At 44.3% G+C, this 20,837-nt stretch overlaps 1 protein-coding gene across 1 annotated transcript in view; it reads left to right on the forward strand.

Annotated features, from left to right (window-relative positions):
• The window catches only part of cacng8a (calcium channel, voltage-dependent, gamma subunit 8a), a 57,520-nt gene extending 44,187 nt beyond the window's left edge, over positions 1 to 13,333 (forward strand). Inside the window, exon 5 of the mRNA XM_060904075.1 lies at positions 12,546 to 13,333. Coding sequence (XP_060760058.1) covers positions 12,546 to 13,333 — 788 coding nt within the window. The remainder of the gene's footprint in view (positions 1 to 12,545) is intronic.
• The last annotated feature ends 7,504 nt before the right edge of the window (positions 13,334 to 20,837 follow it).

Raw genomic sequence — 20,837 nt, forward strand, 5'->3', positions numbered from 1 at the left:
TTCGATAACCCAGAAGACCCTTTAAAAACAGCGTTTGTGTCCATTTTAGATTCAGTAGGGATTAATCAGAATGTCATAGGACAGACAAATAATGGTGGTCACACCTTCGATCTAATACTAACATCCAGGTTAAACATAGACAATATAGTCATACTTCCACAGTCCGAAGTTATCTCAGATCACTATCTCATCTCATTCAAACTATGTCTGAGTAATAATATATGCACTTTATCAAGCTACTGTATTAAACATACATTCGTGTCAACTACTGCACAGAGCTTTATAAATGATCTCCCAGAGTTATCAACTTTGATTGGGTCACTGTCAGCCCCTGCAGAACTTGATCAGGCAACTGAATGCTTAGAGTCAACATTCTGCCATACCTTAGATAATGTAGCTCCTCTTAAAAGGAAAATGGTCAGAGACAAAAAATTAGCACCCTGGTATATTGATGACACTCGCACATTAAAACAGACCACTCGAAAATTGGAATGTAAATGGCGTCAAACAAAATTGGTAGTGTTCAAATTAGCATGGAAGGAGAGCTTCCTGAAGTATAGAAAAGCTCTTAGTGCTGCGAGATCAACATATTTCTCCTCCCTAACAGAAGATAACAAAAATAATCCTAGATTCCTATTTAATACTGTAGCAAAATTAACCAGGAATAAGTCCACTATAGACACATGCATACCTGCAGTATGTAGTAGCAACGATTTCATGAATTTTTTTTTTCATGACAAAATTGAGAATATCCGACAAAAAATTCAAACTACTAATTTAAGGTCAAACAATGTAAGTGACCCTGTAGTTAACAGTATAACTGTATCAGATCATCAATTAGAATGTTTTACTCCCCTTAAATAAACTGAATTACTTTCATTAATCTCGGTATCAAAAGCCTCAACTTGCGTACTAGATCCCTTACCTACACGTCTATTCAAAGAGATAATACTTGAAGTAATTGAACCACTTCTAAAAATAATAAATTCTTCTCTTACAATTGGCTATGTACCCAAATCCTTTAAACTAGCAGTTATCAAACCCCTGATTAAAAAACCTGACCTTGATCCCTGTCAGCTGTCCAATTATCGACCAATATCAAACCTCCCCTTTATCTCCAAGATCCTTGAAAAAGCTGTAGCACAGCAGTTATGCTCATATTTACATAGGAATAGCATCCATGAAATGTATCAGTCAGGATTTAGACCTAATCATAGCTCAGAGACAGCTTTGGTTAAAGTAGTAAATGACCTACTGTTGGCATCTGATCAGGGCTGTATCTCGCTGCTTGTGTTGCTTGACCTTAGTGCAGCATTTGATACCATTGATCATTCCATTCTCCTGGATAGACTAGAAAATGTTGTGGGAGTTAAGGGAACGGCCCTCTCCTGGCTCAGGTCTTATTTAACTGATCGTTATCAGTATGTTGATATAAATGGTGATATTTCTAGACGTACTGAGGTAAAGTTTGGTGTTCCACAAGGTTCTGTCTTGGGTCCACTGCTTTTTTCTTTATATATGTTACCTCTGGGTGATATTATTTGTAAACATTGTATTAGTTTCCACTGTTATGCTGATGACACACAGTTGTATGTTTCTGCAAAACCTGATGAGAGACACCAGCTTAATAGAATTGAGGAATGTGTAAAGGACATTGACACTGGATGCTTATTAACTTCCTTCTGTTTAACTCTGACAAGACTGAAGTGCTTGTACTAGGACCACATGCAGCTAGAAGTAAGTTTTCTGATTACATAGTAACTCTGGATGGCCTTTCTGTTTCTTCACGTGCAGCAGTAAAAGACCTCGGAGTGATTATTGACCCCAGTCTTTCATTCGAAACTCACATTGATAACATCACCCGGATAGCTTTCTTTCATCTCAGAAATATTGCTAAGATAAGAAGTTTAATGTCACTAAGTGACACGGAAAAACTAGTTCATGATTTTGTTACCTCCAGGTTGGATTATTGTAATGCCTTACTGTCTGGATGTTCCAATAAGTGCATAAACAAGCTCCAGTTAGTTCAAAATGCAGCAGCAAGAGTCCTTACTAGAACTAGAAAATATGACCACATCACCCCTGTCTTATCCACACTGTATTGGCTCCCAATCAAATTTCGTATTGATTATAAAGTACTATTATTGACCTTTAAAGCACTAAATGGTCTCGCACCACAGTACCTGAGTGAACTTCTGCTCCTCTATGACCCGCCACTCCTACTTGGATCAAAAGGTGCAGGCTATCTGTTGGTACCTCGTATAGTGAAAGCTATATCAGGGGGCAGAGCCTTTTCTTACAAAGCCCCACAGTTATGGAACAGCCTTCCAAGTAGTGTTCAGGAATCAGACACAGTCTCAGTGTTTAAGTCTAGGCTGAAAACATATCTGTTTCATCAAGCCTTGTGTTAATGTTGTTTATGAGGTAAAGGTGTAGATCTTGAGGGTCCTCAGACATAGAGTGTTTTGGTAAACTGGGATGTATGGATGCTGTCAGTCCCCACTCGCTTGCTCACTCGAGTTTGTTGATGGTGTAGTGGCTGGCTGCTTTATGTCCTGGGGCTCCCTCATGCCTGTGTTACCTTCTAGGCTCTCCCCTTTTAATTATGCTGTCATAGTTAGTTGCTGGAGTCCCTGCTTGTACTCAGTGCAATATGTATACTGTTCCTACTTATTCAGGTGACATTGGGCATACCTAACAACCTGTGTTTTCTCTCCCCCTCTCTCTCCTCCCCCCCCAAAAAAAAAATCTGTCCCTCTGAGTTACATGTTGGTCCTGGGATCAATATGCTGACCTCTTCTGCTCCTCAGACCTGCCTGATCCATCCTGGTGCCCTGTGTCTGGTTGGAGTCTCATCGCATTGCTGCTGTGGAGGATGGCCCCATGAGGACAGTTGAAAGTCACACTTGGAGGACACTCTGGACTCTTACAGTAATGCTTTTATGGCTGAGGACTACAGTTGACTTGCTACTTTTAGGACTGCAGTTGTCATGAACAGTTTTGCACTCAAGTTCCCATCAATGAAGAGTTTATAACATCAATGAAACTGACTTCTTGTTAAAACTGTTAATATTATAGTCATGCTGTCTGCTGTTGCCCAAATGAGGATGGGTTCCCTTTTGAGTCTGGTTCCTCTCAAGGTTTCTTCCTCATGTCGTCTGAGGGAGTTTTTCCTTGCCACCGTCGCCACAGGCTTGCTCATTGGGAATAGATTAGGGAAAAAATTAGCTCATGTTTTAAGTCGTTCAAATTGTGTAAAGCTGCTTTGCAACAATGTTTATTGTTAAAAGCGCTATACAAATAAACTTGACTTGACTTCTTTGATGGAGGTGAACGCCTTCCATCCTGCTCGGATCCTTCGGGAGATTTCTGTACCCTGATCGCGTTTCATGTTTACTGTATGTCCCAAGTATGTATACTCTTCCACCTCTTCTATTTCATTGCTTCCCACAATCACTCTTCCACGTGCTACATTGTCAGACTGCATGTACTTGGTTTTGGTGCGGTTCATCTTGAGGCCAACGGCTGTGCTATGTTTGTCCAGCTCGTTAAGCATATTCTGAAGTTGACCTGTGGTGGATGCAATGAGAGCGATGTCGTCTGTGAATCTGAGGTGTGTCAGTATCTCTCCGTTAATGTTTATACCTCCATCCCACTTGACCTTTCGGATGATGGATTCAAGACACGCGATGAAGAGTTTTGGAGAGATGGTGTCCCCTTGTTTGACACCTTTTCCAACTGGGACTGTCACAGGTGATGATAGTACTTCGATATCTGTTGTACATCCAGAGTTGGCTTCTTTCAGCACATTTATGTACTACTACTACTAATAATAATACATTTTATTTATAAGTGCCTTTCAAGGTACCCAAGGACACTGAACAGTAAAAAACAAACAATAAAAAACAATAAAATAACAGTGTAACAGTTCAATACATGTGGGTGGAGCACAGAGGACGGCAGGACAGAGATCAGGTGTAAACAGAGGCTTTATTGCCAGACTTTTCAGTCTAACAATATCTATATTTCAAACACACAGAGACACACACACCAGCGTCTCGTCCCGGGATGAGCTCCTCTGCTCTCGCTCTCCCTCCTTAAATAGGGCGCGGTCACTGGGAAGACACATGCAAACACAGGTTAATTGCTGTCAGGTGTAGTGATTCTGCCACTTACCTTCCCTGACTCCGCCCTCCTGTCACAGACGAGCGCTTGACCACACCCCCGCTGCCACATACCCCCACCACCCGACTCAGGCCGGGCAGCTGTCTGGCCTGCAGCCGACTCCCCCCCCCTTTGACGGGAGAGGAAGTCCGCCACGACCATCTGCGCCCCCGGCCTGTGGACCACCTTGAAATTGAAGGGTTGGAGTGCCAGATACCAACGGGTGATCCACGCGTTGGCATCTTTCATGTGGTGGAGCCACTAGAGGGGCGCGTGGTCTGAGCAGAGGGTGAAAGGGCTCCCCAGCAGGTAGTAACAGAGGGCGAGGACCGCCCACTTGATCGCCAGACACTCTTTCTCGATCGTGCTATAGCGCCCCTCACACACTGACAGCTTCCTGCTAATGTACAGGACAGGGCGGTCCTCCCCCTCCACCTCCTGGGACAAAACCACCCCCAGCCCTCTGTCTGATGCATCAGTCTGCAACACAAAGGGGAGAGAAAAGTCAGGGGAGTGTAAAAGTGGCCCCCCATACAGTGCAGCCTTCACTTCAGAAAAAGCCCGCTGGCATTGCTCCGTCCACTGGACCGGATCTGGTGCCCCCTTTTTAGTGAGGTCAGTCAGCGGGCTGGTGACGTCCGAATAATTAGGTATAAACCTATGGTAATAGCCAGCCAGCCCCAGGAACTGTCTCACCCCCTTTTTGGTCTTGGGCCTCGGGCAGGCCGCAATCGCTGCCGTCTTATTAATTTGGGGACGCACCTGCCCGTTGCCCAAGTGGAAGCCCAGATACCGTACTTCCACCCGCCCAATCGCACACTTCTTTGGGTTGGCTGTGAGCCCCGCTCGTCTCAGCGACCTAAGGACGGCCCTCAGATGTTCGAGGTGCCTCTGCCAGTCATTACTATAGATGATAATATCATCCAGATAGGCGGCCGCATAAGTGGCATGAAGGCGGAGGACTCTGTCCATCAGCCGCTGAAACATAGCGGGCGCCCCAAACAGCCCAAAGGGAAGGGTGACGAATTGGTGTAAACCAAACGGTGTGGAAAAGGCCGTATTCTCTCGGGATAGTGGAGTCAAGGGGATCTGCCAATATCCCTTCATCAAATCCAGCGTCGAATAAAAGCGAGAAGTGCCGAGTCGATTGAGCAACTCATCAATACGAGGCATCGGGTACGCATCGAATTTAGACACCGCATTGACTTTTCTGTAGTCCACACAGAACCGGACCAACCCATCGGCCTTGGGTACCAAGACCACCAGGCTGCTCCAGTCACTGTGGGACTCCTCGACGATGCCCATTTCGAGCATGGTCTGAAGTTCTTCCCGAACCACCTTTTTTTTGTGTTCGGGCAACCTGTAAGGGCGGCTACGCACTACTACCTCCGGGGGCGTCTCTATGTGGTGCTCTATGAGGTTGGTGCGACCGGGCAAGGGCGAGAACACATCCGAAAACTCGGTCTGCAACTGGGCAACCTCCGTGAGTTGGGTCGGGAAGAGGTGGTCTCCACAGGGGACCGGAGAGGTGCGTGATGCCAATGCCCTCTTTTGAACCTCTGGTCCCAGCTCCGCCTTCTCCGGAACCACCGACTCCAATGCCACGGGGACCTCTTCATTCCAGAGTTTAAGCAGGTTGAGGTGGTAAATTTGTAGTGCCCCACCCCTGTCCGTTCGCCTCACCTCATAGTCGACATCCCCGACTCGCCGTGTGACCTCAAAGGGCCCTTGCCACTTGGCGATCAATTTGGAGCTCGAAGTGGGTAACAGTACGAGTACTTTATCTCCCTGGGTGAACTCCCTAAGGCGCGTACTCTTGTTGTACAGACAGGCTTGCCGTTCCTGGGCCTGCCGCAAATTCTCCTGAGTTAGGTGGGTGAGCGTGTGGAGTTTTGCGTGCAGGTCCATAACGGATTGAATTTTGTTCTTGCTTTCTGAAGGTCCCTCCTCCCAATCTTCCCGCAGCACGTCTAGGATGCCGCGCGGCTTACGCCCATATAATAATTCGAACGGGGAGAACCCCGTGGAGGCTTGGGGAACCTCTCGCACTGAGAACAACAAGGGTTCGAGCCACTTATCCCAATCACGTGCGTCCTAACTTACGAATTTTTTAATGATATTTTTGAGGGTGCGATTGAATCGTTCCACTAAATCGTCCGTTTGTGGGTGATACACACTGGTGTGGATCGGCTTAATTCCCAATAACCCATACAGTTCGTGCAGTGTCCGTGACATAAATGTAGTGCCTTGATCAGTCAGAATTTCTTTCGGGATTCCGACTCGGGAGATAACGCGGAAGAGTGCCTCTGCGATACTGCGTGCTGAGATATTGCACAGAGGCACTGCTTCCAGGTATAGCGTTGCATAATCCACCAGAACTAATATAAAGCGGTACCCTCGTGCTGACCGATCTAATGGCCCGATGAGATCCATCCCAATTCTCTCAAACGGGGTCTCGATCAATGGAAGAGGGCGCAAAGGTGCTTTTGGAATGGCCGCTGGATTTACTAACTGGCATTCGCGGCATGCCGTACACCACCTACGAACATCGCCGCGAATCCCCGGCCAATAGAATCGGGCCATTATTCGTGTCTTATCCTGCCCTAAGTGTCCAGCCAAGGGATTAAAGTGAGCCGCCTGGAATACCAATTCCCGGCGGCTCTTCGGAATCAAAAGCTGTGTGACTCGCTCTTTAGTTTGAGTGTCCTGCATCACTCGGTATAACCTATCCTTCATAATTGTGAAGTAGGGGAAGGACGGGGTGGCGTTCGGCTGGAGTGTTTGACCATCGATTACCCTCACTTGGTCAAACGCATGTCGCAGAGTCTCGTCTCGCGATTGTTCTAATGGGAAATCCGCGAGGGATTCCTCAATAGAGAGAGGAGGAGCCGGCAGCTCCTCACTCTGACGCGGAGATGACATAGACGGCTCTGTGACAGCTGCTCCCGCCAAAGCGACACCGGGACCTCCCCCTGTCAAATGGCAGGACCCACTCTTTACTAAGCGTGTCATTAACCCCCGAAATCCCGGCCAATCAGTCCCCAAAATTAAAGAGTGGGTAAGGCGAGGATTAACCACTGCCTTCACTATAAATTTTTCCCCTCTGAAAAAAATGTGGACTGACACCAAAGGGCAGCTGTGAACATCCCCATGCACACACAACACCTTCACCCCCTGTGCTCCCCCCAATGCCTTGTTTTGCACCAGGCTTTGACGAATTGAGGTCTGATTACAACCCGAATCCACCAACGCCTGATATGTAGCCCCTTGGATACTCACCGGTATGCGATACGCTCCGGCCCGATCGAGGGCGGCCTCTGGCGCATCAGGGATCCGAACCACCGTGCCCACTTCCATTGCTGTGCACTGTTGTTGAAGGTGGCCCGGCTGCCCGCAGCACCAGCAAACCGGCCCGGGCTTTCTCTCTGCACCGGTGTTCTGGGGCTCACTCACCTGAGGGGGGGGAGAGACAGACACAGAAGGGAGAAATGGGAGGGCACCACGGGTGCGGCGGGCCGGCTGGGGTGGTGCCGGCCCCCGTCTCCGCGGTGGGGGAATGGGGCGAGGACGGGACACAGAAGGAGGGGAGAGAGAGAGAAAGAGAGAAGAGGAGAGAAGAGTAGACGCCATCTGCTGTCCTGCCACCGGAACAGCCGCCAAATGATCCTCCGCCAGCTCGACTGCCTGATCCAGCGACGCCGGGCGGAGGCACTGGACCCACTCTGCGGTTCCTGCGGGTAAGCGAGCGATGAACTGTTCCAGCACCACCTGGTCGATGATCCCCTCGGCATTGCGGTCGTCGGCCATCAGCCACCACCAGCGGGTGTCCCAGAGCTGCTGGCCGAACGCGAATGGCCGGCCGACTTCCTCCAAGCGCAGAGCGCGGAAGCGCTGGCGCTGTTGCTCTGGAGTGCGCCCCATGTGCTGGAGGACGGCCCGGCGGAGGTCCGCGTAGGCCAGCCGGCGGTTGGCAGGGAGCTGTAGCGCGGCCAGCTGTGCCTCTCCCGTTAGGAGGGGGAGGAGGCGCGCCGCGCACTGCTCCATCGACCACCCCGAGGCTTCTGCAACCTGTTCGAATAGTGTGATGAACGCCTCCGGGTCGTCCTGTGGGCCCATCTTGGTGACGGTGAGGGGAGACGGGCCCGTGGCCGGAGCACTGGCGGACCCCGCCGACGCGAGGAGGTGCCGGAACGCCTCGCGGTCTTCCTGCTGGGCCAACACCAGGGCTTCGAAGCGCCGCTCTTGTTCCTTCCGGAGGGTGACGAGCGCCTGGTGCTGGTTTTGCTGGGCCGTGGCGAGGGCGTGGACCAGGTTGGCGAACGGGGAGGACTCCATGGGGCTGCTTGGTTGGTGCTCCACTCTGGATCCCTGGGTTTCGGCACCACTGTAACGGTTCAATACGTGTGGGTGGTGCACAGAGGACGGCAGGACAGAGATCACGTGTAAACAGAGGCTTTATTGCCAGACTTTTCAGTCTAACAATATCTATATTTCAAACACACAGAGACACACACACCAGCGTCTCGTCCCTGGATGAGCTCCTCTGCTCTCGCTCTCCCTCCTTAAATAGGCCGCGGTCACTGGGAAGACACACACAAACACAGGTTAATTGCCATCAGGTGTAGTGATTCTGGCACTTACCTTCCCTGACTCCACCCTCCTGTCACAGACTGGTGCTTGACCACGCCCCCGCTGCCACAAACAACAATAATAAAATAATAAGAAATCAATAATAATAACAACAACGTTATTAAAAATCAAAGAGAAAAGGCCAAGCTAAAGAGATGTGTTTTTAGCTGTGTTTTGAAAGAGGACAGTGTTGAGCACTGGCACAATGCTGGCAGGGCATTCCACAGCTTAGGGCCATTTACACTGAAAGCCCTGTCACCCATAGAGCAGAGCCAAGAGTAAGGGACTGCTAATAGGTGGGCATCTGTGGAGCGAAGATTTAAAGGTAACTGATATGGAGTTAGGAGATTTGATAAATAGGGATGGGCCAGGTTATGTAGGGATTTGTAAACAAGTAAGATAATTTTGTACTGAATAAGGTATTTAACTGGGAGCCAGTGCAGGTTGTACAGAACAGGAGTGATATGATCCCAGGGCCTGGTGTGAGTTCTACTGAGGCTCGACTCCTTGTGTGTGTAGAGATTTCAGTACTGCATTTATCTTGACGCTATCAAAGGCTTTTTCGCAGGGGCGTGTTTAGCCTATTTTTGGGGGTGCTCAAGCACCCCCAAAAACGAGCTGAGCACCCCCTAGCTCAGCACCCTCAAAAACACTGCTTTTGGAAGTAATTTTCAGAAATAAGTGCCCTCGCGCACTGCGCAATGAATGTGTGCGCGGCAGCGCGGGCGTGTGTGTTCTTGAATTCACCTGTTACGTGATAGTTCTATGAGCAGTAAAATACCTCCCCCCCCCCTTGCGTCCCCTCTGATTGGGTTGCCTGTCCGCGCGAGTGCTTGCTACGACATGGTGTTTTTTTAAACTGGATTCCACGCCGATGAGGAACTCAAAGTAGCACCTGAGTATTACTGACATAGCGAGATGTGAAAGTACGGACTGGAGTTACAATTGTTAAACACAACACAATAATATGCATAATGCAATATTGATGTTCCCTGGTCTATGAACAGAATGATAAAAACGACATTTATCATCCATATCGAGATACTTTTGTGCAGAGCTGCACAAGTGCTACGGTGCTAGACCACCGTGTGTTAGTCAATTTTATTTAATGTAACATAGTGTTTACTAATGTAAACTAATGTAAAATCATAATAATACACACTTATTACACAATACACAATAACACATTAATTAACAATTACCACTGTTCAAAATGAATAGCTCCAACATTACAAATGCAGTAGTAGGTCTTGTTTAGTTAAAAATATAACGTAAATATTTGTGTCAGTGGTTGTAAATGTGTAGATATCATAGTTTATTGGGTCAGCTTCTGTTAAAACATTGCATAAGTCTAGTCTTGTCTAGTCTAGTCTTCTTGTCTAGTTAAGTCTAGTCTAAATGCGGAATAAATGTGGAAACACTGTCGTTCAAGTCAGGTGCCTCTGTCAGCTCTGGGGGCTAAGCACCCCCAAAGTTCAGACGCTAGAATCGCCCCTGCTTTTTCGTAATCCACGAAAGCGACGCACAGAGGAAAGTTGTATTCCCTCGCACATTCCAAAAGTTGGGTAAGGGTAAATATATGGTCAATCGTGCTGCATTTCCTATGAAAGCCAACCTGCTCTCTCGGCTGTTGCTCATCAAGTTGTTGTGATAGTCTGTTGACTATGATTTTAGTGAAGAGTTTGTAGAGATGAGACAGCAGGCATATTAGCCGATAATTTTGCAGGTCTTCTCGATCACCCTTCTTGTGCAACAGGATGGCTTTTGATTGTTTCCAAAGTGATGGTACCTTCCCTTCCATCATATATTGATTGAACCATATCGCGAGAACTTTCCAAAGAGCCTCTCCACTGCTTCGAAGTGATTCCATGTTTATGCCATCCTTTCCTGGAGATTTGTCACCTTTCATCATTTTGAGGGCATTTTCATCTTCACATGTCAGAATTTCTGGCACCGCTTGTGATGTTTGTGACGGAGGAGGATCGATTGTGATCGATGACTTAAAAAGGTTCATGTAAAACGTATCAATGATCATTTTCATTTCCCCTTTGTCGGTGGTGGTGTTCCCCTCCTTGGTTTTGAGAGCCGTCACTTCTGTTCTGTATTGTGCCATTTCTCGCTTGCATTTTTTCAAACTTTTCCGTTCCTCTGCCGCCCGGATCAGCTTCTTCATCTTGAAGTTTTGGAGGTCTTCCTTGAGATTGTGTCAAATACGTTTGCAGAGAATGGAATATTCTAGATGATCTTCGATATTGCTTTTCATATTCTTCCTTTTCTCCATCAGTTTCTTTGTCTTCTCTGAGATCCTTCCATTATCTTCCTTCGGGGTGGGAACTTGCACCTTTCGAATGCATGCTTTGATCTTCTGGGTAAGTGAGTCATAGTCCTCGTCGATGTCCTCCAGTTGTGCCCATGTTTCCTCTTTGATAGCATATTTTACAATGTTTTCGTCAACACTCTTGATGCGCTGGTTCTTCAAGGATATGTGCAATGCCAATGCCTCTTATTTTATCTATCACTATCTTCGCCCTCAGTAAACACTTGTAATACACTTATGTTAACTATATATCTGCACACCATTTAATTTATGCAAATTTGTTAATTTTTTTAACTCTAAATTTGTAGTTTATTTCTTATATATATATATATATATATATATATATATATATATATATATATACTATCCTTTTTTGTATACTTAGTACTTTTGCACTACTCCACTGTCTTATCTTTTTTTCTTTATATATTTTGCTGCTGTAACAATGTAAATTTCCCCTTGTGGGATAATAAAAGGCTATCTTATCTTATCTTATTGTGGTACATTGGTCCATTCATTTTTCCTTCAATGACATGCAATTCCCTAGTACTGTTTGCAGAGTAGCAGCCTCATATCACAATGCTTCATATGGTGTTCTTGGCATCATATGTGCAACCCTTCTTTTTCTAAACATGATGAGCTGAATTATTATTATAATTATTAATAATATCTCATCTCATCTCATTATCTGTAGCCGCTTTATCCTGTTCTACAGGGTTGCAGGCAAGCTGGAGCCTATCCCAGCTGACTACGGGCAAAAGGCGGGGTACACCCTGGACAAGTCACCAGGTCATCACAGGGCTGACACATAGAAACAGACAACCATTCACACTCACATTCACACCTACGGTCAATTTAGAGTCACCAGTTACCCTAACCTGCATGTCTTTGGACTGTGGGGGAAACCGGAGCACCCGGAGGAAACCCACGCGGACACGGGGAGAACATGCAAACTCCACACAGAAAGGCCCTCGCTGAACACGGGGCTCGAACCCGGACCTTCTTGCTGTGAGGCGACAGCGCTAACCACTACACCACTGTGCCGCCTTATTAATAATAATTATAATAATTATTATTATAATTATTATAATCCTGCCTATCTTTGGATAAAAGAACTGTTGAGCAAAAAACAACTGAGCTTACTGACAGGGGTATAAAGGATTTTGGATAGGCTATAATTCATGAGTTTTATTGATATGGAGAGATGAGATTTCTCTATGAAATGCTTACAAATGGCACCCAAATCTGCCAATGTTGATGTAGAATGAAATTATCATGCATCATTTACATATCTAACAGAATGTTACATAATTAACAGTGTAACAGTACAAACTCTATTAATAGACTTCTGTGGTATTCTTCAGCAAGATAGCTAATATTCTATATATTAACATTCTTTTTTTGTTTGTTTGTTTGTTTGTTTAAATGTAACTAGGTCTGAGTAACATCATTGGTGTGATTGTGTACATCTCAGCGGCACTGAGCGACATCTCACCAAAGAAGGATGAAGACAAGAAGTGGCACTACTCTTATGGCTGGTCTTTTTACTTTGGTGGCCTGTCATTCATCCTAGCTGAGGTGGTGGGTGTGCTAGCCGTAAACATATATATCGAACGCAACAAGGAGTTGCGTTGCCGCTCACGTGCTGATCTCTTCCACAGCACTACATCAGCTGTGCTGCGGCTACCCTCTTACCGCTTCCGTAGGGGCCGCCGTTCCTCACGCTCCAGTTCACGCTCTACAGCTGAGCCACCACGTTCATGCGACCCCTCACCTCCTGGCCTTGGTGTCAAAAACTTCAGCCCACCACTGGCCACTGGCCCACCACCATTCTCAGTGGCTACTTTGCCAAACCCACACACACATTCAGGAGGAGGAGGAATTGGGGACATTTCCATGTACACACTGGGCAGGGAAGGCAAGCCACCCATGTACGGAACAATTGACCGTGCCTCTCTCTACCAGCTTCACAACTACTTCCCAACAAAGGAAGGAGGGGCAGGGACACTCATGACTGGGACATTGCCATCACTTTCCAAATCAAACCTGGCTTCATCGGCGAATGCCTCATCTTCCTCTGGCCCTGGGGTACAGCCGTCCCCACTCACAGCTGGAAATACAGCGACTATGGAGCGGGATAGGGGGCTTGGCACACTCGATCGGCTGGGGAAAGGTGATAGCAGCAACACTAATACTCTCAACAGGAGAACAACCCCTGTGTAATGTGGGACTCAGAAAAAAGGGAGGGGATTAGAAAGGTAAGGAGGTGGGAAAGAAAAGAAAATGAAGGAATGCGTGCTTGCTTAGTCAGCTGGCAAAAGGCAATAGCTCCAACATCAACATGATGAACATGACAGTGATCTGGAGATTTTGAGGGGTGGGAGGTTGTGGGGCTCCGAGAGAGAGAGAGAGAGATGCAAAGAGAGAAGGATTGGGAGAGATGGAAGAGGAAGCATGATAAACTGAACTAAGACAGGCAAGGAGGGTTAGGAAGAGGAAGCGTGGGAGGTAGAGAGAGGGAGAAAGAGAGAGAGAGAGAGAATCAGAGAAAAGGAGGATGACTCAGAGGACACTGAGAAGAGAGATAAGCCAATCATCCTCCTTTTCTCTCTCCATATCTGTTTTCGAACATGGTGACTTTAGTCATAAATAGACTTACATTCGCACTTTTACTGATTCATGTCAAAATACTTGATGTGTGTGATGGTGGTCTTACTTTGGTCTCTTTTGAGTCCAGTGCTTTATCATCAGGTTTATGCCTGTTACTTATTTAGCATTCCAATATAGTCACTCTTATTATTGTAGATGTTAATGTTTGGGTTACTGGAATTCCCTTTCTTATAAAGTTGTTTATTTAATAATTTATTTATTTTATTTCCATTTTAGTATATGAACTAAACTGTGATTTTTTTTTCTTGCACATACTGACACAATATTTTATAATGTTATTCAGTGTCAAGAAAGTGCATACTTGTGAGGTTTTGTGACATTATTGGCGTCATCAATCATTATTATTATTATTATTATTATTATTATTATTATTATTATGTCGCTTTCACAAAGACAATACTTAGACTTGTGAAATTTATTTTATTGTAATTGTAGGTGTATTAATAGTTAGATTCCATATGAATATGTTTGTTTAAATTACTAAAATTAGTCTCCTTAATATTTTTGCAATGGGCTGAGAAGTTTGATGGACTGCTAACTAGAAAACTAAGCTTTTGGAAAGCCAGAGTGTGAAAATGAAAAACTTTTGCCAGAGGAGCAATACTTATACCTATAAAACCTCACCAGAAAATACAAAAAACTATATGAATATGTGTGAGACTTTTTTGACAAATAAAACAAAATATATTCTATTAAATGTATGCTGCTGCTATTATTATTATTATTATTATTATTGTTGGCACGGTGGTGTAGTGGTTAGCACTGTTGCCTCACAGCAAGAAAGTCCTGGGTTCGAGCCCAGCGGCTGACGAGGGCCTTTCTGTGTAGAGTTTGCATGCTCTCCCCATGTCTGTGTGGGTTTCCTCCGAGTGCTCCGGTTTCCCCCACAGTCCAAAAGCATGCAGGTTAGGCTAATTGGTGGCTCTAAATTGACCGTAGGTGTGAATGTGAGTGTGAATGGTTGTTGGTCTCTATGTATCAGCCCTGCGATGACCTAGTGACTTGTCCAGGCTGTACCCCGCCTCGTGACCATAGTCAGCTGGGATAGGCTCCAGCTTGCCTGTGACCCTGTAGAACAGGATAAGCAGCTACAGATAATGGATGAATTATTATTATTATTAATATTATTATTATTATTATTATTATAAACCTCTTTGTTATTATTATTATTAAAAACCTCTTTAGATTCTGAGTCCCTTACAATAGACATCATGTGCTTGCTTCTTTACTTTGTTTTGTTACACATAACTCCATAACACATCTGAGAGCTGTTGTCTGTCAGAAAGGAAATTTAACAGTCAGTCATACAACAGCACAACCTCTCCCTTTGTATCTGAAAAAAAAAAAATCCACACACTGAAACAAGGCATGGCAACACTTTAACTATGTTTAAATTATATTTAAAATAATTTATTGATCAATTAATGAGTTTATTATACTTTTAAATAATGGAATATGAAAGAAAATTCAAAACTTTACACAGGATTTATTTTTGTCCATGACAGTGTTACTTGATGGGATGGGTCTTGATATGTATTTTTCAGGCTAGTTTTTTAGGACTAATTCTGACATTTTTTTTTTCATTGCAAAGATAGTATATCTCGACAAATACTGTGTACAATGCAGTATAGAATAACATTTTCAGTTAAATGACTGAAAGCTTGGCTCATGAAGATAAGGATAAAGATGTACAGAGTGCAAGATTCCTGAGAGTAAGTGAGTATAAAATCTGAGAAAAAGGTAATTCTGGAAATTAATCAAATATACTTATATAACACTGAATATTACTGTGGGCAGCATGGTGGTACAGTGATTAACAATGTCCCCTCACAGCAAGAAGGTTCTGGATTCAAACCTTGCAGCCAACTGGAGTCTTTGTGTGGAGTTTGCATGTTCTCCTCGTGCCTGTGTGGGTTTCTTCTGTGTGCTCCGGTTTCATCCCATTGTCCAAAAACATGCAGATTAAGTCAGCTGGCTACTCTAATTTGCCCAAAGGTGTGTATGTGAGGATGAATATTTGTTCATCTCTGTGTTGGGCAGGCTGTCAGGGTGTACCCCCTCTCTCACCTGAAGTCACCTGGGATTGGCTTCACTTTCCCTCATGATGGATAAGCAGTATAGCTCATGGATGGATGGGTGGATGAATATTACTTTATAGTAGGCATGTAGCAATTCATGATTCAATTTGATACATGATAATGTGTTCACAATTAAATTTTCTCATGATATTTTTGAAAAAAAATTAAAGAAAAATTTAATAACAATAAACATTTTTTTAATTATTCTTTATCAACTTAAATATTCCTTCTGATAAATAAAAAAATACCAACTTTTTTTCATTTTTGTAATAACCACACTAATTATTTACGTACATTTGTAAAGGTTGGGGTAAAATATAATAGCCTTATTAAAAATGAAAAAAAAAGTTAATGACAAATAGGCCTTTCTTAATAAAATTTTATGAGCATTTGTGCGACTTCCATTTCCTTCTCTTTTCTTTTGCTTTTAGCAGTGTGTAAAAAGAAAGCTCAGATTTCTTTTTAAATCTACTTGTACAATCATACAACAGTTTGTTTCCATTTTAGATGTGTGTTTTTGTAGTGTTTTCACAGTGTTAGCGCTGAGTTACTTCCGCATATGGTGAAGTCACATGCATTCTTTCTATTGCATGTAGACAGCTCTCTGCTTTCTAAACAATGCAATTACAGCTAGGAAAAACCAAGAGATTATACAACCTGATAATAATTGTGGTTATTTTTTAGTTTATCAATTAAAATCATCATAAATTTGTATCACTATACATTGTCACACAATATATCATTACATGCCTACTGTATTGTCACGGGCCAAATGGCCGTAGGTGCTAACTAGACCCAAAAGCAGACTCACATGCACAGGAATGAAGTAGAAAATGTCTTCAATCCTTGAAGTGTGTGGCACAGGAAGAGGAGACAGCAGCCAGGGAAAAATCCGGAATGGAAAATTTGGGAAATGGGAGTGTGATGTTTCCCTGATATAGTGGACACTGAATCACAGGCAGGTGGGATCAAGTTCACTTTCAGTTTTATTTCAAAACTAGGAAACAAACAAAACATGCTTTTCAGCTGACTTCAAGGATTTTCAATATCCTGATGCACAGGCATGATTTCAACCAGGGGAAGATCCTCACTTTCTGCTCCTTTCCCCCTTTTATCTGCTCCCTCTCACTGCACACAAACACACACAGACAGCATATTAATTCACAACAGGTGCTTCCACTTTGCCACTCATCTTCCCTGGTTTCACTCTCCATTCACTAACCGGCACTTGACCACACCCCTGCTGCCACATACCCTCACCGCACAATTCAGGCTAGGAAGCCATCTGGCCTGCAGCTGACTCCCCCCCTGCCAGGAGAGGTAGTCCGCTACCACCATCTGTGCCCCTGGCCTGTTGACCACTTCAAACTTAAAAGGCTGCAGAGCCAGATACCAATGGGTGATCCAGGCATTGGCATCCTTCATGGAGTGGAGCCACTGGAGCGAGACATGATCTGAGCAGAGGGTGAAGGGGTGTCCCAGCAGGTAATAATAGAGGGTGAGGACCACACATTTGATGGCCAAGCACTCTTTCTCAATGATGCTGTACTTCATCATCCACATGGAGAGCTTGCACCTGATGTACAGCATGCCCCCCCCCACCCTTTGGGACAAAACAGCCCCCAGCCCTCTGTCCAATGCATTGGTCTGCAACACAAAAGGGAGAGAGAAGTCAGGGGGAGTATAAAAGTGGCCCCCACACAGTACAGCTTTTACCTGGTTAAAGGTCTTTTGGCATGGTTCTGTCCACTGGACCAGATCTGATGCTCCATTTTTAGTGAGGTCAGTCAGTGGGCTGGTGACATCTGAAAAATTAGGCCTGAACTGTCACCACAATCGCTGCAGTCTTATCAATTTGGGGATGCACCTGCCCGTGACCCAAGTGAAAGCCCAGATACTGTACTTCCACCCACCCAATTGCACACTTCTTCAGGTTTGCCATGAGCCCAGTGCACTGCAGTGACCTTAGGATCGCCCTAAGATGTTGTAGATGCTGCTCCCAATCGTTACTATAAATGATTATATCATCTAAGTAGACCACCACATATGTATTGTGGGGAAGTAGAATTCGGTCCATGAGATGCTGAAATGTCGCAGGGGCCCCAAACAACCCAAAAGGAAGGATGACAAATTGGTGTAAACAGAACAGAGTAGAAAAGGCCATTTTTTCCCAGGATAATGGAGTCAAGGGGATCTGCCAATATCCCTTTGGGGTCAAGACCTTCACTGGCGAAGAAAAGGCAGGTTTAGAATGAGTAGGTCATGTATTTAGATAAATATCTTCACAAGTTTGTATTATACAATCCAAGATAAACATATTGACAGAAACTTTATACTTTACACTTCACTATGTGCCCACTGCCAAAAAATATTATAGTTTTTAAATTACCTAAATTAGATGAAACATAAAACTTGTCACCTTACTCCATTACACCAGAATTGGAGCGCTGAGGGCCCACTTATGCATTCATAAAAGACTATTCACAAGGTAACAGTATGATAATCACTTTCACGCTTTCAGTTTCGATTGGTTTCTCTTTCACAGTGGGAACACCCACCATAAATAGGATAAAATCTGTCAGTGATAGTTTGTTAAAACTTGTTGCGAGATGGCACGCAGATTTTATGTGCTTCAGATGATTCAGGACACCGATTCAATTTCAGGACAGCGAATCAATTCATGATTCAATTCATGGTTCAGGACAGTGATTCAATTCAGTCTTGAGAACTGTGACACTAATGATGAGCAGTGCCTTTTTTATGTATTTATTTAATTTTTTTATTATTATTTTTTTTTTACTTCAACTCGATTCAGCCAAAGATCAACTTGAATGTAAATATTCTATTTCTTATGAGCATATTGGTTGATATGCGTGCACTGTAGTGCATACACAGGAAAAATGACTGAGCAGTTTTTTTCTGGCGTTAGAAGTATTTTCCTCAAAAACAATTAATTTTGCTCTATTTTGAGTTTAGAGAGTAAAATTTGGAGTTGGACCAAAATTACAGAGCAATTTTGTAACAGAGTAGCAGAGATGGTTGTGGCTCTGAACTGAGTAAAATAGTAAAAGAGTTATTTTCAAGACACACTGAATAGAGTCAAATACCAAAATAAAGTCAAATACCAGATAAATGAAGCTGTTTTAAAAAGCAGTTTTAGAACTGTGTTGGAATGTGTGAAAAAACATTACCTTACCCATTGTGATGAACAATTTTGACAACTTTACCTAATGGGATTAAGAAATGGCAGTGGGAGGAGTATTCACTTTTCTCATTGAATCAAATGGAATTTTTTACTCTTCTTGTTGAATACCCCTCCCACTCCCAACCCTTTATCCCAAAACAACAGGGCATACATTTTTGATGGCCAGTTAATTGTCCAAATCAATGGAGCAGATTTAAGTTTTTGTGCTTGATACAGTCTTAAGACTGAACAGAATCACCTCAAGTTTGTCACAATGGGCAAGGTAATGTTTTTTCACGCATTCCAACAGTTCTAAAACTACTTTTTACAACATCTTCATTTATCTGTAATTTTTAAGTACAATCATAACATACATACTACATTGATATTATTGTAGCTGAACTTCTGCTGAATACAAAAAAAAAAAGTAATATGACTTTGAAAATACTGCTTAACCACTAGCAGTCCCAGCATTTTTCTGTCTACCTAGAAGACCCACATAGGGGCCATTTGGCCCGACCGCTTTTCCCCAATACACTAATCACTCATTTTGTTATGGTAATGAGGCTGTTAGTGGTAGTGTGTGGGGTGAGGAGGTCACATTTCACACACTTCACACTTCAGTGGTGAAGTCATGTTGGCTACTTCTGTGTGAATGTGAGAATGAGGAATAAAAACACATTCTATTCTAAAATGTGAACATGTGAATGTCCCATGTGACCATAACGACTCATGTGACTGCAACCAGACAATTGTTTGATGGATAAATACCTCAGTGCACATGGACTATCGCTTCAGTTCCCTCAAGAATTTTGTGGTGAAAGAAGCTCCTCTCCAAGGAACGAAGATGCAGAGATTCAACATTCAACAGGCATTGTAAGATTTCATTTCTAAGCTGTAAGGTAACTAACAGCCACATTTCCATAACAAAATGAATGTCTACAGGGAGGACTTGGGGCCAATTGGCCCTCTTGTGGGTTTTCTAGGTAAAAAGGCCAAATGGCCCCTGTCTGGGACTTCTAGTGTTAGGTTTGTTGAAATTGACAACAAAATCAGAGTATGCCAATATCATTTGTGTGCCAGAAAATACCCTCAGACCCCAGAGGGTTAAATCCAGTGTCAAGTTAAAGCAAGCCATGCCTAACTGATCGAGCAGTTCATCAATCCAAGGCATCGGATATGCATCAAATTTAGACACTGCATTGACTTGTCTATAGTCTACACAGAACTGGACCGACCCATCAGTCTTGGGAACCAAGACCACCAGGCTGCTCCAGTCACTGTGTGACTCCTCAATTACCCCATCTTCAGCATGGCCTGAAGTTCATCCCAAACTACATTTTTCTTGTGCTCAGGGAGCTGATACAGGAGGCTACACACCACCACACCTGGGGGAGTCTCAATGTGGTGTTCTATGAGGTCAGTGTGACCAGGGAGGGGCAAGAACACATCAGAGAACTCCTCCTGCAACCTAATGACCTGTGCTCTCTGGGATGGTGAGAGGTGGTCTCCACAGGGGACCGGGGTGAATTAGGCCACACTTTTGACTTACCCCCAGTCCCAGCTCCACCCTCTCTAGAACTACTATTGCCAGAGCCACATGAACCTCCTCTCGCCATGGTTTCAGGAGATTGAGGTGGTAAATTTGATGTGTCACCCCTATCTGGACACTTGACCTCATAGTCAACCTCTCCAATTCGCCGTGTGACCTCAAAGGGCCCTTGTCACTTGACGATCAATTTTGAAGTTGAAGTGGGCAGTAAAATGAGGACTTTATCTCCCGATGCAAATTCCC

This window comes from Neoarius graeffei, chromosome 22 (assembly GCF_027579695.1).
Source record: "Neoarius graeffei isolate fNeoGra1 chromosome 22, fNeoGra1.pri, whole genome shotgun sequence".
NCBI lineage: Eukaryota > Metazoa > Chordata > Actinopteri > Siluriformes > Ariidae > Neoarius > Neoarius graeffei.